Below are 17,695 nucleotides of genomic sequence, written 5' to 3' on the forward strand. Positions count from 1 at the left end.
AGAATGATCCAAAAACTATCCCTTGCTTAGAAAAAAATGGATGAGAGGAATGTGAGGGCAGTTTTTCCTCCGTCTGTGGGTGTGGATGACAGTTGGAGAAGTGCACATGGAGAACTCAGGCCCACCTCATGCTGGCCAAAGAATGAGTCTAAGGAGCTAAGAATCTTTCAAAGAGCATCAGAACTTGTAAGCAAGGACATAGGCGGAGTTCTTATGCGAAGCTCCACCTTCAATAGTTTACTCTACTCTGTGTGTGGTAAGTCCCATGGAAGAACAGATTAGGTACAAGCCCCAAAGCCCGAAAGAACTGGGCCCAAATTCTAGTTCCAGCAACTCACTGCATTACTTTGGGCACACTTCTGATTCTATACCTCCCTTTAAAGTAGGGAGTCACAGTACCTGTTTTAAAGAGTTGTTACGAAGATTAAGTAAGAAACTGGATGGATCAATTCTCGGCCTTTTGGCTAAGATCAAGTATGAAGAAACTGGATGGAAACTCTTAGCACCAGACCTGGAATCATGCATGTACTCAGCAACTATTTGCTTCCTATAGTCTTTGGTCTAACCATCTAGGAGGAACTATCAACAGAGCTTCTATCCCACAGGATATTTTTGCTTTGGAAGTTATTCAGGTGGTAAAATTGCTCCTCTCCTGGCATTCTTACAACTCCGCAAGATCCCAGTCTCCCAGGACGCATGACCTAGAGTGCACCAGGCCTAATCTCATTGTGCCCTTTATCCTGTGCATGTATGTCAACCTCCACTGGCAGCCCAGATTTCCTGTTCACTGGCTCCCCCCTCACTCTCCATCACCCACGTCTAATCCCCAGGGCTCTGTACTTTCCTTATTCTGTGCCATTTCTCAAAAACCCTTGCACTGTGCTTTCTATAAGACATAATGAGCAAGATCTTATGCAATCTCCTCTCTGAAGGGATCCCTTTCAGAGAAATCCTCTAAATATCCCTTTGCCTTATTGTTCTAACCAATACCTGGCTTTTCCTTGAGGGCAATGCTTCCTCTGCAGCCCCCTCTAGAGTATGGATGGGCTTTCTTCAGCCTTCCTAGGTGGACCAGGCTTATAAATAGGGCAGGTAAACTCCTTCCTTCTCATTACCTCTTCTAGACCATTCCCCAACCCTTCCTTTCTTACCCCACTCCCAGTGAAATACTCATACCACCTGACTACACCACACAGCAACCTTCCTGGTTTCCATCACTTAATGACCCCTGATTCATAACCCCAACCAAATTTTAGCTCCATGTACTAACACTTCAACACTGAGCCTTCAAACACCTAAACCTGGGGCAGCTGGTGGCTTAATTGGTTGAGCATCCAACTCTTGGTTTCAGCTCGGGTCATGATCTTAGGGTCATGAGATTGAGCCCTGCATCAGGCTCCATACTTAGCACAGACTCTACTTGGGATTCCCTCCCTCTCCTTCTGCCCCTCCTCCACTCGTATGCACATAGGCGTGCGCTCTCAAATAAATAAAATCTCAAACACACACACAAACACACAAACACCCTGACCTTCTAAATACTTGAGCTCCTCCCTCTTCTAGTGACCCTTTTCCCATCCTTCCTCAGACACTCCCACAGACTCCAGATGTCGGCCATTACCAATAACTGCAAAACTTCCTTATTCTCAATGCCATGCATCTCACATTTAAGCCACTATCTCCTAATCGTCCTGCTCTTCCTCCCTCTTATACCCTAAACCACCTTCAACCACACTCAAACATACAATTCAATAAGCCTACCACCCTCTCATTGCCTCACATGCCGCTGTCCTCTCTTTGCCCCTTACCCAGATTCAGTCTACAGGCAATCATTATGTAGTATACCCTCCTCTCTCCTCAAACTGCCAGCACCTCAACCCACATCCTCCTTCCCATCTACTTCCCTGAGCAGAACCAAGGAAACCAGAAGACAACGTCTCCCAAATCCCACCACCATACCTACACGTCTCTGTTCTATACTCTACCTGCTCTTCCATTTTTCTAGCTCAGCGTTTCTTAGGGTTTTGAAATATTTGCCAGTTTTTCAGGTGGTAAAATTGAAATATTCTTATGAAATACTGAGGAGTCCCAAGAGTTTTATTTACATGGGTTATATGTGTAATTACTGTACTGGAAATTAAAACAGATAAACTTTTAAAATATTTACTAATTCATTTACAAGTGATAAACCTATTACATGGCAATATAAATAGCACATCTGTATGAAAAATAACTATCCTCTAAAACAGAAAATGAAGTGAGAAAAAGAGCATTTTATGTCACTGCAAATCTCTTAAATGTCTGACGTAATGGAAGACAGCTGCATTCAATCTGCTATAATATGTTGTTTTGTGGAGGGATACGAAGGATTTCAGCCTCATGCAGATTCACAGAAATAGAAGGAGTATTTTGTTTTTTTTAAAGATTTTATTTATTTATTTGACAGGCAGAGATTACAAGTAGGCTGAGAGGCAGGCAGAGAGAGAGAAGGAGGAAGCAGGCTCCCCGCCGAGCAGAAAGCCCGATTCGGGGCTCGATCCCAGGACCCTGGGATCATGACCTGAGCCGAAGGCAGAGGCTTTAACCCACTGAGCCACCCAGGCGCCCCTAGAAGGAGTATTTTAACAGCCTTTTCAGGTACCTGGTACAACACCAAAACCCAACAAGTGATCCTTCCTCAGAGATTAGTTACAATGTGGACTCTGAAACTGCACCCATTCTGTTACTTTAAACTCCACGGGTCTGTCTTGCACTAGGACTAGATCTCTTATCCAGGCATGATTTTGAAACACTCTGTACGGGACAACGAAAAACACCTTTCCCTAAGTTATGCCGATCTTCCAAATGTTGGCACATTTCATTACACTGTATTATAAGCTCACAATCATTAATATCCCCACTAATTACATCAGAAAAATCTAAGTATTGGGAAACTGTCACATGAAAATTTTAATTCTTAGAAAGTATTGTATGAAAAATAATCACTACTCAGCGAGCAACTCAAATCAGCAGTCAAGTCCTTTTCCTCAGACAACCAACCACATGACAATAACCAGCAGCAATTCTTTATGCCAATTTCTCATTTAGCCACCCAGAATTTTCAAAATTATGTGTACTCAAGGGTGAGATTTAATAAAAATCAGTGATTTTTACTGCTTCTTCAAGGACACTTTGAAGTGGACCTGACATGCTCATCACTTCCGTCACCGTGAACATGTGGTAGTGAAGAGCGTGACTGCTCACCTGTCTTGTTCGGCTTGGTGGTACTCCCTAACGGCAGCTAAGGCACCACACATTTGACACCTCACTCCCTCACCCCGACTGCTTTCAGAATCATCTGTTCAGAGACAACACAGTGGAAAAAGGTAGATGTGAATCTTAATATTATTAGGTAAACAACTCTGACCTCACAGATTCCTTGAGAAGGTTTTCAGAAACTCCCAGGGACCTGGGCGGCGGGCGGGGGGGGGGCACTTTGAGAACAGCTGTTCTAGATGAACTCACCCAGTTCTCACAAGAATGGACCTCCTTCTCAGACAACACGCTAGAATTTCCTTCTTTTCTCTCCTTCTTGCCAGGGCTCCGCTCTCTACAGTCATTACCGTCGGCTTACATTATGCTGTCATCTATCCACAACACTCCTTTCACCTCCCCTCCCCCACCAGCTCTGGCCCCATTTCTCACCTTCCCTTGACAGCAACACTCTCCAAAAGAGGGCCTGCATTTCCTATGTAGCAGAAGAAGGGGGAAGAGGAGGAGGGCTGTCCCTACATATGAATGAGAAGTGAAATCAACACCCAGTCATTAATCAACCCTTTCCCAAATTAAAAAGAAAAATAAACCCAGGCACCTGACATTCCTAAAGGTTTTCTAATATACCAGAGACATAATACAAACCTTTTTAAGAATTCTTTTTAATTTGCTCCTTGCAGACAGTGTCTAGCCACCACATTGCACGCACCCCCCTATGATTTCAGACATCAAATATTAACACAAAGTGAGAAATGCAAAAAGAAAGGGGGTTAATCAGACACCTTGAGAGAAAGAAAAAATAACACTGATTCAATGAGAGCTGCTAATGAGGCTTTTTGTTTTGGTAGATTAATTTGGGAGTCTGATGACTAAGAAGAAAATTTAAGCTTCTCAGGTGACTGCTGTTGATTATTACCAACTTTTTTTAATGAAAGAGATGCTTTTGCTTAATTCTATAGTTTATGAATTTCAGGTGTTTATCTGAAATCTGTGTCCACCCTAGCATGTAGAAAACACTCCTCATTAGCAAACTTAAAGACCTCCTCGTATTGATTCCGGATTATATTTGACAGATGATGAGCATTTCTGACTGGGAACTGCTGATATTTAAATACATTACCCTAATACTCTTTAAGCATTGCCAATTGTAAACCTCATTAACTCCCAGCATGTGGCCAAGGCCGGGATCTCATTGCAACAGCCTCACAAAGTGAAAACAGGTATATAAACTGATGTTATCAACACCATTATTATATCCTCCTTCACCCTGTTGAGTATCTACAGGCCATACTTTTCCTTCCCTCAGATTAAGAACGAACAAGGGAAAGGCAGAGAACACACCTAATTTATACAGCCACACGTTTTAAAGCCCTAGATTTCTTTTTTATTGTTTCTTCTTTGACACCCTTATTCCTCCTGCCTCAAAATGAGAACAGGCCCAGAACTCTGTTCTCTGAAGAGAAAGGAATTATGTGTTGATTATAGAGCTATCATTTTAATACAATAAAGTGGGGGCTGTAACGGTAAAATGGACATGTCAGCTCATTAAGAAATCAGCATTTCTGACTGTTCTGTTTTCAAAAGAAGAGCCAACTTCTGTTCTTGTGTTGACCACAAAGAACTTCTTTGCCTGAGATGGAAAACATGTACATGTTAAAGTCATACATGATCTCAGCAAACTGATCGGATGCCAGAGGCAGCCAGTGCCCACCCCCACAAAGACAGGGGTCAGGCTGTACCGTGCAATGAGCACCCTAAGCTCAAGAGGCAAGGCGTTCAATACCTCCAGCTTACTGAGGCCCCACTTAATCTTCCCAGGTAAGAAGTTCAAGTACTAGGGAAAACAGCTCTTGAGCCCAGCTCTCCCTAATGACATATCCCTTAATATTAAATAACAAAGAGAAACATGCTTGCAAAGCTCAAAAGGACAATCACAAAATTACTTTTACTTGCTCTTGTATAATGTGTGAAAATTACCCTTGGATGATATACAAAGAAAGCTTCAATCCCATTTTAAACAAAACCATAATGATGACAAATCTAAGACACACATCAAAAATCATACAAATAAACCCAACATCAAGCAGAGAATTCTTACCGTCTGGCTAAGGTAAGAGGATCTGGCCCCCAGATCAGAGAGTCCTAGAGACCCTCCATTTTCCAACCCCTCCTCCTCCTCATTCCCCTCAAACGCTGCAATAAGCTCTCCTTACCCATGAGGCCCACCAAGCAAAGTCTCCAGGATTGGGCACTCAAAGCTTCTTCTCCTTTCTCTCAAGGAACCTCACAAATTGATTAAACCCATTATTAAATCTATTAAAATGGCGCAATTTGGGAAAATCTAAACACAACAGGCAATTAGAAGAGGGGTGGGGAAAGGTGAAATCAAAGACTCTGAGAAGGCTCTAACACAGGCAAACTGTAACAACTGCCGGACTCAAATTATCCTTTGACGGCTCTTCAGTGCTCTCAAAGATCTCCAATCCTCAACACCAAGCTCCTACACAGTCGACCACGGCCTGCCTCTCCCATCACTGTGTCCTACACTTTCCCATGTTCCTGGCATGCCACCCTCTGCATTTCATAAAATGAGCAAGAAGCCCACAGAACGGAAGTATGACCAAGTCACTACCCAATGAAACACTGAATCAGAATAAAGACTGCTCCAAAGAAAGAGAATCCCTGTCCGTTAAGTTCATGCAGTGCACAGGCATTTAACTCTCATGCCTAGAGTTCAGCCCAACACCACACAGAAGCGAAGCCTTTGGGAAGGGGCAGTGCCCTCACAGAGACCGGCTGCGGCAGGGGTCTCCACCTGGAAAATGTCGGGATCTGGCCAAAAGTTACTACTGGAAAAAAGGCAGTTCACGATCAGGCCAGTTCGACTACAGGCTTTCTAACCAGAGAAAACAGGTGTGTGAATGTAGGAGTTTCCTGGAGCTGCTCTAACAGACTACCAAGAACTAGGTTGCTGAACACAACAGAAATTCGTTCCACCCCAGTTCTGGGGACCCCACGTCCAGAACCAAGGCTGCAGCAGGGTCACACTCCCTCCAAAGGCAGATTCTTTAGGAGAGAAGCCTTCTTCACCTCTTCAAGCCTCTGGTGGCCCCAGTACACCTGAGCTCTCATAACTTAAGGGGTAGGAAAGGGAATAAATACTTCTCAGTAGATTTACCTATATTTGGTCAACAAATTGCTGTGAAACAGAGGCCAGATATTGGACTAGACACTGGAGATTTGCAAATATGCAAGACCTGGTCTACAAACTCAAGAGACCACAACTCGTGCGCCAGTATCTACCTAAAAAGTAACTACCACAGTTCACCCTGCCATCTGGGTCAGCATAGCTGCCACTATATTTATTCCTAAAGTTAACAATCTACAAATAGTTTCTCAAATTTTAATAAGGTTATGCACTAAAATCCCTCTGGCCAGCCAAGCGATGTGGAAAGAGCCTCGAGAGACAAAACAGAGCCCACACCAGTGCTTCTCTTTTGGCTGCTGTAGGTGTTGTGCTTCCGTGTGCCAACATGTGGCTTCGTCGTATAATTTTTTCAAAGAACAGTAGTTGATTTGGGAAGACGATTTGTGACTTGTCAACTTGATAAATGCTTTGCTTCCAATGAAAGGGAAAGGAAGGGAAATGAAGGCATTCTCAGTTTTACATTGAGAACAGATGTACAGCTACACCTATGTGTGACATAAATACTGAGGAGCTGTGTGTCCAGGATAGGCTTTGGGAAAATGGCACACGAACATCTGAACAGGCTTGGGGCTTGGGCAGGTCTCGGCTCAAACACCAGTGCTGTGCTACTAGCTCAGAAAGCTTTAATAGTCTGGACAAGTTCTTCAACTTACTCAGTTTTGAATTCTTTTGGAAAGAATTACAATGCTTATGGTGAGACTTAAAATATTTCTACCCTTGTATCGAGGAATGCCTCTAGGTTCTTCCAAGGGAATTAATTAAACAAAAGGAAAACTAGAAACAATAGGAAAACTGAAATAACTCTAGAAGGGCACAATTTCATAAAGTATGGTACATAATTTCATAGAAAATGATGAAGCTATTTACCACTGTTAATATGAACCGCATATGGAAATAAGAGAATTGGTTGATACAGTCTAAAAGATTATAAAAGTTTATAAAAGAACTGCATTATAAAAGAACTGCAATTAAAATACATTCAGATGATGGAAAATATTGATGTAGGTTAACAAATCATAGGAGACACTGAAAAAACTCCAAATAATCGTGTCAAGATGAAAAGATTATGGATCGTTATTTTCTGAAACTGAAGTTTTTGCAACCGAATGAAGAAAAAGTCATAGGGCAAGAGATTGAGGCCATCTAAGATTTTCTCTGTTACAGTCAAACACTGATATTTAATACAAAATCTGAAAGAAAATGTCAAGTTGAAGAGGATGACAAGCTTATGAGAGAAAAGGCAGTCTGAAGCAGTAGAAAGGCCACACGGTCTCTGGAGCCAGCCAGGCCTTGTGGTGAACAACCTGGTCAGCAACAGCCCTAGCTAGCTCATCTGCACAACCAGGAAAGCAGAGCCAGCATTTCAGATTTGTTAGAAGCTTTTGAAAAAATGTATCTGTTACGTTATATATGTACAACGTACGTTATAGTACAGTATGTTATCTAATGAATCAAAGGCTATTATTTTTGGAGAGCACCTGTAAAAATAAGCCTGTTAATGGGGGAAAAAAATTAGAAGGTATAACAATTATACAAGTTAATGCCCATAAATATATTAATTTAATAAGGAACCAAAATGTTCACTGAAAGAAAGAGATGAACTATTAGGAAAAATTCCTAACATGTTAAATGTAAATAGGAAATGTCATTATGAAGTTTTGATTTTATTAAATACATTTCTCTGTTCTTTCCACTGAGAAGCCAGAGTAGTAGTAACAACCTAGTAGCGATAAACCTGTGCCCAGCTCTGCTTCTAAGCCCCATTCCCAACCTAAAAAAAAACAGGACTTCTTGAAGAAAAGAGTGATTTCCAGGTTGGAGGTAGGGAATACCCACTGTGAGCCTGGAACCCCTTACACTCCTAAAGCAAGGAGCCCTCACAGGCAGGAGGAGCGGCAGGAAGAGGGAGAAGCAGGCTCCCCGCGGAGCAGAGAGCCAGATGTGGGGCTCAACCCTAGGACCCGGGATCATAGGCAGAGGCTTAACCCACTGACCGACCCAGGCGCCCAAGAATTTTTAAACCATCAAGTAAGAAAAAAAATTGGCTTTAAACCTTGAATCAAATCATTCTTGTTGCATGTGAGCTTGGTCACACTTCGTATGAATCATGAACACAAGGTGTGTGAAAGCAACCAAATTTTCCCCACAAAAATACATCTGCTGGAACAAATCTATGTTCTATCTAGCTTTTGCTTCGATGGACTAGTGTGACATATTTCACATATATATGACATATATGAAATATATGTCACACTATGTGAAAAATACGAAATATATATTAAAAAAATATAGTGTGAAAATATATGAAATATATACGCCACCCTGGGGAGGCCCTGTGAGGGAACGATGGGCTGCTCATGCATTACACACACTTACCCACCAGGCAAAGAATGCTGTGTCCAGGTGGAGGTAGAAAATAGAAGTAACTCAAATAACCTCTTCCGGAATAAACAGAGAAGGCATAATCCAGCAACTCTCTGGGATATGACTGTGAGTATCACTGCCAAGATCCATCCTTCTCCCTCCTACCTGGGCTCCTACCTGCAACACCTTCATTTTAGAGGAGACTACTTCCATGCAAGATGGGACCACAGGTATATAAATAAGAAAAGGAAAGTGCTGGTGAAAACTGAAAGCATTTGCGATACATCAACAAATTTTACCATAGTTGTATCTTCACCAGTGCATGTGGGAAAAAATCACAGGTGACAAACAGAGAAGGCCCAGAGCTAGAGAAAGCCACTCTGGAAGAGCAGGTCACTGCAATCTATGGAAGAGGGTGCTGACAGGTAGCAAGGGTGGGAGGTTGGGTCTACCACAGGTAATACAGAGAAGGCCAGCTCTTGGACGTTGTACTTGGCTACTAGGGGATGTTGGTATTTCTATTATCGAGAGTTTGGGGCCTAAAATTCCACACTTAATGGTAAAAGCCAACTGCAATCTTTTTTTTTTTCTTTAAAGATTTTATTTATTTATTTGACAGACAGAGATCACAAGTAGGCAAAGAGGCAGGCAGGGTTGGGGGGTGAGGGGAGAAACAGACTACCTGCTGAGCAGAGAGCCCAATGTGGGGCTCGATCCCAGGACCCCAAGACCATGACCTGAGCCAAAGGCAGAGGCTTAACCCACTGAGCTGCCCAGGTGCCCCAGCCAGCTACAATCTTAAACAGCTTAGGAAAAACTCATTTTTAAAATGTGACAACACTGTAGGGGAAAAGAAATCCAAAGGCATTTTGCAAAGTATCTGTCTCTTCCAGCTTGGGTAGAATGCCTTCTTAGTGATTTGGAATCATCATATTATTCTGTTTAGAGTCATACGATTTAATCATACAAAAGATTTCGAAAGTTATTTGAGCAGAGGGAAAGATCATGTTCATAGAGCTATATTTTACATTTACTCACAATTCTTACAGTTCCCTTGAAAAATACCAAATATGTACAAACACTTTAGTAGATCTCACACCATTCATCAACTATAATTAAGTCTCTAAAACCATAAGCAGTTCTTTACTGTTAAAAAATACACACACGGGGTGTCTGGGTGGCTCAGTCAATTATGCATCCAATCCCTAATTCCAGCTCAGGTGATGATCTCAGGGAAATGAGACTGAGTCCCACACAGGGCTCTGTGCCCAGTGTAGAGTCTGCTTGAAATTCTCTCCCTCCCTCTCCCTTTGCCCCTCCCCCAACTCAAGCATGCTCTCTCTCTCTAAATAAATAAAATCTTAAAAAAAAAAACAAAAAATACACACACATAGAATCCCCAACTGTGATAAGAAGGAAATGTTAAAGGTATAATTCCTAATAATGAATTAATTGTAATAGGTAGACAAAAAGCTCTTGAGAGAGAGAAAGGTATTCAGTGACTTCCTAATATTTAAAGTGATAAAAAGCTATTTCAAACAAAAAATATTAAATAAGATAATTAAAAACAAACATACCCATCTTTGGTCTGATCCACTACACCACTTAGAAGTTCCACAGTCTTTGGATTAGGCTGCCTTTCTCCAAAAATGTTCAAGTATCGAGTGACGAAGTCATTGGGAGACATGAAAAACTCACCATTTTTTTCAATGCTTGCATACTGTTTAGAAAAAAAAAAAGTATTTTACCCTCAAAAGTACATAATCATGAGATCAATGTGAAAAAGCTGAAAATATTCAACAGATAAGACATCAGACATGATAATACACTCTTCTCAAGCACAGTTATTTCCGAACATCTCACAGAAAAAAACAGAAACATGTTAAGTCTTCCAAGTTTTATATTTATACCAGTGGTTCTCAACTGGGGGCAGCTTAGCCTGACTGTCCCGCTTTTAAACACCAACATCCACCTAACAGCCAAGCAAAACGTAAGAGGCCCACCCTCTCTATGTAACCTGCCTTTTCGGGAGGGCGGGAGGGCTGGGCGAGGTTTCTCTTGCTTTGCACTTTCTCCATTTGTTTTCTATTTCTCCACAGAGGACATCTGACAGTGTCTGATGACAAATTTGACTGTCATAACCTGACGGGAAGGGATGCTAGCAGCATCTAGTTAGGAGAGGTCAGGATGACCCCCTACAACAGAGTGAGCCAGCCCCAAATGTCAGCAGTATTAACACTGAGAAACCCTAGTTTACAGAAACTTGGAAGGAAAATTACATCTTGTTTTTAGCAAGGACATACAGCTTTAAAAAATCATGGATGGGGGACGCCTGGGTGGCTCAGTTGGTTGGACGACTGCCTTCGGCTCAGGTCATGATCCCAGACTCCCGGGATCGAGTCCCACATCGGGCTCCCAACTCCACGGGGAGTCTGCTTCTCTCTCTGACCTTCTCCTCGCTCATGTTCTCTCTGTCTCTCTCTCTCAAATAAATAAATAAATAAATAAATAAATATCTTTAAAAAAAAAAAAATCATGGATGGGAACAACCTAATTCTTTTGCCCCATTTGTTTCAATGACACCAATAATGCAAGAAAGCAGGACAAACAGGCTAAGCTGGAAAGCAAACTGTCAACTGTATGGCTGCTCGTGGGATTTTATGGAAGGAGATGTGAAAGGCTACTCTAGTTAGCTTCCTCTCCGTTCCAGAGTAGAAATGGCCCAACACTCAATGCTTTCACACAGCGTTCCTCCTGCCTTTAGTGGCAGAATCCAGTGCCGGGAAGCAGGAAGCTTCTCATCCCTGTCTTGTGGAGTCCCAGGGGACACAGGGGATGCTGAGAAACAACACAGGATCATCCGGTATTCTGATGGCAGAGGAGAAGACCTGTTGACCCTGGGGACAGGACAGTGACTGGGGGTGGAGAGGTGAATTCCGAGAGCTGCACAAGGAGCAAGGCAAGCTGGATGACAGTGACCACCCCGGAGGCCACTGTGATGTGGTGCACCCGGGAAGGGAAGTGCAACCAAAGCACCTCCACTCCCTCTGCAGCCACAGGGTCAAGTCCCATTACAACTGTTTCTAAAAGTCACTTGTTACTTCTGCATTTTAATTCCAAGGCAGGATAAACTTGCTTAGATACTCAGGAACCAGCCCTGGAGTCCCTCAGGCCTGGGATGCACTGAGCTCTGCTTCTGCCTCTCACCTCCTGGATGACCTGTAAAGTAAGCTTCCCGGGCCTCTGGCTCCTCCCCTGTAAAACTGGGATAACAACACCGCCTGTTTCTTAAGGTCAATGCTAGAAATAAACGAATAATAACATAATATACTTAGCACAACACACTATACACAATAAGCACTTCATAAATGTTCTGTACAATCCATTTTTGGTTAATTTTTAGCATGGTACAAAAGAAAAGCTCAAAAATGGTCCAAGAATCCCCTATTATTCACTTAGCATTGAATTGGCTTTTTGGAAACATGGAAGAATTATATTTGATCTTCTGGAAGCAAAACAAGACAGAAGTACAAGGGAGATGTCCCAGCTAACTACAACGAGCCATGATCAAGAATCATACCTAGTTTGCTTACAGCGGTGAGTAATTAGTTTAGCTAAAAACACAATTTAACTCTTCTCCCACCAGTAGATGTTAAGGTTGTTTTCCAGTTTGGGCTATTTTTAAATAAAGCCAAGGTAACCAGCTTGTATATAACAATTATCCAAATTCTTGGCAATCTTCAAAGGCTACACTCCTGGAAGAGAAAATGTTGAGTCAAGGAGAGGGAACTTGAAGGATCTTGCTCTTGATACTTATTATCACCCTGCTCTCCAGAAAAGACTGTACCAATCTACACTCCCACCAGCAGTGTGTGAACATGCCCTTTTTCCCCCCTACCAGATTTGTTGCAAATATTTATCCAGTTTGATACTTGTAGATAACGGAGTCTGTAGATTTTTCTTCCTCCTCTGCAATTTCTTCCATTGCTTACTTCTAAATCTAAAACCTAGGCCTTCCTCATCTCAAGACTAATATCTACCCATATTTTCTCTTAACTTTTAAGTCAATGCACTGGTACTTTATTGTTTTATGTGGTCTGAGATGAGGATCCTCCTACTTTAGTTTTTCCCACTTAATCTCTTGATTGTCCCAGGAGCACAAATGAAATCATTCTCCCTTCCCTTGTCTTTAAGATGCAAGTGTATCACATACTAATTATCACATAATCATCAGGGAACAGCCTGGCAAGTAAGTCCTTCTTCAACACTAGTTCTGATCAGTTGGCGACAAATGCCTTCCTAAGGTAGAGACTCCCCTCTAGGGCTGCCCTCAAATTCCATGAAGGGATGCTTCATCCATCAAATTCCATGAAGGGATGTGCTGTCAACTCCTACCATTCCTCCAGCAGGAGTCCTGGCCAACTCACCTGTCTACTCTTCCAAAACTACATGCACCTTAATTGCTACAACTAAAGGGAAAGCTCTGTCTGGACAGGATTTGTTCCCGTGGTTCTCACTGCAACATCCTCAGGGTCCTGGACTGGTGTCAGGCAGAGAGAACCATAGTCAATACACATCTATTGAATGGAAGAAAGTTTAAAATTATTGTGCTACTTTCCCTCCTGGGAGTTTTCTGGGCCATGATCAGTCTTTGATTTTTCCCCCAGGTAACATTCAGAATCATTGTTGAGCTGCTGTCCCCCTTAAAAAGAATTCCACTGAAAGTGCAAAATAAAATTATAATGCCATACTTCTAACCCTTACATAGGACAATTAAAAAAAAATAACAAGTGTTTGCAGAAACAGGTAGCAAATGCAATTCTCATACACTGGTGTCATGAGAGTAAACTGTCAAACCACTTTAGAACACTGTCTGGCAGCATCTCCTCTAACTGAACATGCACAGAACCTCAGACACAGCAATTTCAACTCTAAGGAGGTCTCCAACAGAAACGTGTGCCATTACAATGGCATTATAATGTCCATAGCAGCATTAGCTTCAATAGCTAAAAGATGGAAAATAACTCAAACAACAACCAACAAAAGGATGTACAGATGAACTGTGTACTGTGGTACAATCACACTACGGAATACAACACGGCCATGAGAATAGGAGAACGCCAACCACATGCAACAACAGGAATGAATTTTAACAACCAAAGCAAGAGTGAGGGGCGCCTGGGTGGCTCAGTGGGTTAAAGCCTCTGCCTTTGGCTCAGGACATGGTCTCAGGGTTCCTGGGTTTGATCCCCATGTTGGGCTATCTGCTCAGCAGGGAGCCTGCTTCCCCCTTCTCTCTCTGCCTGCCTCTCTGCCTGCTTGTGATCTCTGTGTCAAATAAATAAAATCTTTCCTAATAAATAAATAAATAAATAAATAAAGCAAGAATGAAAGAAATGAGACACAAGAAAATATAGTGTTTTTTCCATTTTTAAGAAGCTGAAAACCAGACAACTGGTTCCCCTCAGAAGAGGTGGATCCTGACTAGACGGGGCATCAGATGGCTTCTGGGGGGGCTCGTTATATGGGTGTGAGCTCACTTTGGGAACATTAATGGAGCTGTATGTACATTTATGATTTGGGCACTTGATTTATACCTCAGCATTTTACATTTTTTAAAAAATCAAGATATTTTCTGCCCCAGTTTTTAGAGGTGATAATGAAATAATTTTATAAATATAAGAACATATTAATCTGAACATGGAAAACAGTTTTCTTCAGATTGCAAAACCAGAGCATTACCAAGGCTGGGTGGTCTGCCTTGTGATTACAGTAAAAATGTCAAAGGTTGTTCCTTCAACTGACGGACAGACAGATCATAGTAAGAATGTACTGACAATGGGGCCCCAGGGCGCACAGGGGTCCCCGTCAAGGGAGTGGACCACATAGCTCTCACTACCTTTAAAATGGTATTTAATCCTTTTTGGGGACTAGATTTTACAAGTGACCTGAAGCCTCTCTCTCTCCCTTACAAATTTTTGTAAGTTTTAATATGATTAAACATACGCAGGCTATATGCAAAAATGCAGGTCCAAGAGTATTCAGTACAGTGTTGTTATACTAGCAAAGCAGAAAACACAACTAAGCATCCAAAAATATGAAGTGGCTAGATAAATTATGGTAAAAAGAGCCATACACAGGGATAGCTCACGACAATAAAAATACTGTAGAAATACATTCAATTATAGGAAAAAAGTTTTCCTAACGTATTAGGTAAAGGGAAAAGCTGGATAAAAAAGTATTTTTTCTCCTGTTAAGGAAAAAAAGGTTTTATATACATACACAGAGATACGGACAGAGAGAGGTATATAAAATATAATTTTACATATTTATACATAGATATAGATATGGATTTTAGCTATACAGCAGAATCACATATTAATTTTCTTTATATACTTTTGCTTTTTAAATTTTTGCCAATATGAGGCATTTTCTCATCTTAAGTTTTCAATAAATTAACTGTTTTTCCAATTTTGTTAACTAATTTCTAAATACGTATGTTTTGCTGACAAAGAACAATTATAAAAAATCCAAGTGTAATTCACTATGTATCATTACAAACTGTCATAAGGCCTATTCCCCTTGTCTAGTCCCTTTAACCCAGTTTTGTCATCTCCCACAATGTACACTACAGGCATTCAGCTACTTCCACCCGTAAACAGTACATACCACCCTCTTTGCTCTCCCTTGAGCGAACACTGTCCTTCTCAATTTTCCCCTTCTCTTTACTGGCACCTCCCTAACCCAAGCTCTATCCAGGGGTTGTATTTACCTCTGCACCCTCTCGTACATTGTACAAGATCATGTCCATCAAGCAGTCCTTCAAAATGTCTTAACCTCCCCCATTCTCCATCCCCCTGCTGCTATCATAGCCCTAACAAGTCTTCAGGGCCCTGCACCGGGATTACCCGCCAAGGCTGCCTAACTCATGACCCGGCTGCCAAATCTCGACCCACCCTGCCAGTGTCACTGGATGAACCCAGTGGCTTCCTCTTGTTCAGCAGGCGTGCCAAACTCCCAATTACCTTGCTAATTTTGTCACCCACACCCTGTAAGGCTTGGCAGACTCCCTGGCACAGAGCTGAATTTAAATCAACAAGTTGAAAGAGCAAGAATCCTTCAACGCGGAGAGGCTGTGTGCTCGCAAACCCATCTCCCGGCCTTCCCTCGAATGTGGCCCTCTCTCCCGGAACTCCCCAGCTGCCCTCCTCCTGACTCCAGTGCCGACTCGCCCTGCGACTCTCCCAGGTCCCTCTCCAGGGAGCCTTCTCCTCACCACAGAGGCCACTCCAGCCTCTCGGTTTCCTGTGTGCCACAAAACAGAACTGACCATACCTGGACCTCAACTTCCATATTCGCTCACCGCACTGGCACTTACGTGAACCTAGATTCTTTTTCACCCGCTGCCTACCTGTAAATGTGGTCTCCCGTGTAAAAGCTGAACTCCTTGAAGACTTGGTTGCTGCTTATACCTCTTCTATACACCCTACTCGCCTTGAAGTTTCACGGTGTTTTATTTAAACTGGGAGTACTCAGTACACCTGCTCCAAAACGCATGTCAACACTTAGATTAGAAATGAAACTGACCACACCTGGACTTCAACTTCCACATGCAGACAAAATGTTAGCCACCACCTGTCACCCGAAGAGGCTGCATAACCAACTCAACCCCTCAGGCTAGGAATGCTAGCCATCGAGTGCCCCCTGCCCACCACCCAACTGTGCTGCCCAAGAGCCTGTGCTCCAGGTCACCCCCCGCCTGGCATTCTTACAGCCCTCTGTTCCACACCTGCTGCTGCCTCTGCCCGGAATGGCCCTCCTCTGCCCTCTGCCCACAGCCCCCCTCTACCATCTCCAGCTGGTAAGTACCTACTCACTCTCAAGCCCAGCTCCAACACCACCACCTCTCTATAATTGCAATGACCTCGGCTAGATCTAATTAGCCCCACATCATCTTCCTACTAATTAACACCACATAATGCTTATCAACCATATCATGGCTTTTTTTTGTTTGTTTACACTTACACACAGTGAACTAGTAAAAAGCAGGATCCATGATTTATGCATCTTTATAGCCCAACACTTAATGCTACACTTCACATACAGTAAGCAACCCCTCCCCACAAAAAAAGAAGAAAGTGTAACCCTTCTCAAGGGCCCATCTCCATCCTCCAGGACCCCTCTTTCCTCCTCTCTGCCAGTTCCACTGGCTCTCTCGGACCTCCACAGTTGCCATCTCCCCTGCTATCAGCTCATCTGGTCCAAAGGTCCACCTCCCCTGAGCTACAGAAGAATCCCCTAACTAGCGTGACAGTCAGAAGGCTGGTTTATTTATCAGGAAGAAAAGTCAGGAGAAAGTCACAGAAAATCAGCAAAGTAGCCCAGTTTGCAGAGAGCTTACTGCTGATCCCCCCACTTAACGGGAAAGCCTGGCCACAGCGGAGCAGTGTCTGGCAGAGTCCCCAACCCTCACCCCAATTCTCCTCATACCTTTTCTCCTCCCACCACAACACCATCTGTGGCAGACGGTAAACAAGAGATCCCCCACATGCTGAGCCAAGGTGGATTTGTGTTGGTACGACCCTGCCCAGGCCTGATGAGATCACCCAAACCTCTGCCAGAGCCACAATCCCTTCCAGAAACTGCTGATCACTCTTTTCTTCATGGACAGTCTCCCCCCCACCCCCGCCTTCCTGGCCCCATCGTTCCCTTGGACTCTAAGTCACACTCTCACTCAAAAGCCACGTCGTCTTAGCCACCCCAAGAGCCGACGGCATTTCCCCACGTGCTGCCAAAGATCCCGCCCCAGCTTTCAGGCTCACTGACACAGAAACACCACAGCTGGCTCTCCAGAACTGTGACCAATCTGAT

General features: G+C 43.0%; 1 protein-coding gene across 5 annotated transcripts in view; it reads right to left on the reverse strand.

Annotated features, from left to right (window-relative positions):
* The window catches only part of SLC25A13 (solute carrier family 25 member 13), a 180,299-nt gene that overhangs the window by 134,470 nt on the left and 28,134 nt on the right, over positions 1-17,695 (reverse strand). For 4 of the 5 annotated variants that reach the window (XM_045062725.1, XM_004767839.3, XM_004767841.3 and 1 more), the window contains one exon: positions 10,402-10,544. In XM_045062725.1, the coding sequence (XP_044918660.1) occupies positions 10,402-10,544 (143 nt within the window). Of the gene's footprint in view, positions 1-10,401; positions 10,545-17,695 lie in introns of those variants that run through there. The other variant, XM_013064176.2, reaches the window with a different exon arrangement.

This window comes from Mustela putorius, unplaced genomic scaffold (genome assembly GCF_011764305.1).
Source record: "Mustela putorius furo isolate JIRA1106 unplaced genomic scaffold, ASM1176430v1.1 tig00003845_pilon_pilon_pilon, whole genome shotgun sequence".
Lineage (NCBI taxonomy): Eukaryota > Metazoa > Chordata > Mammalia > Carnivora > Mustelidae > Mustela > Mustela putorius.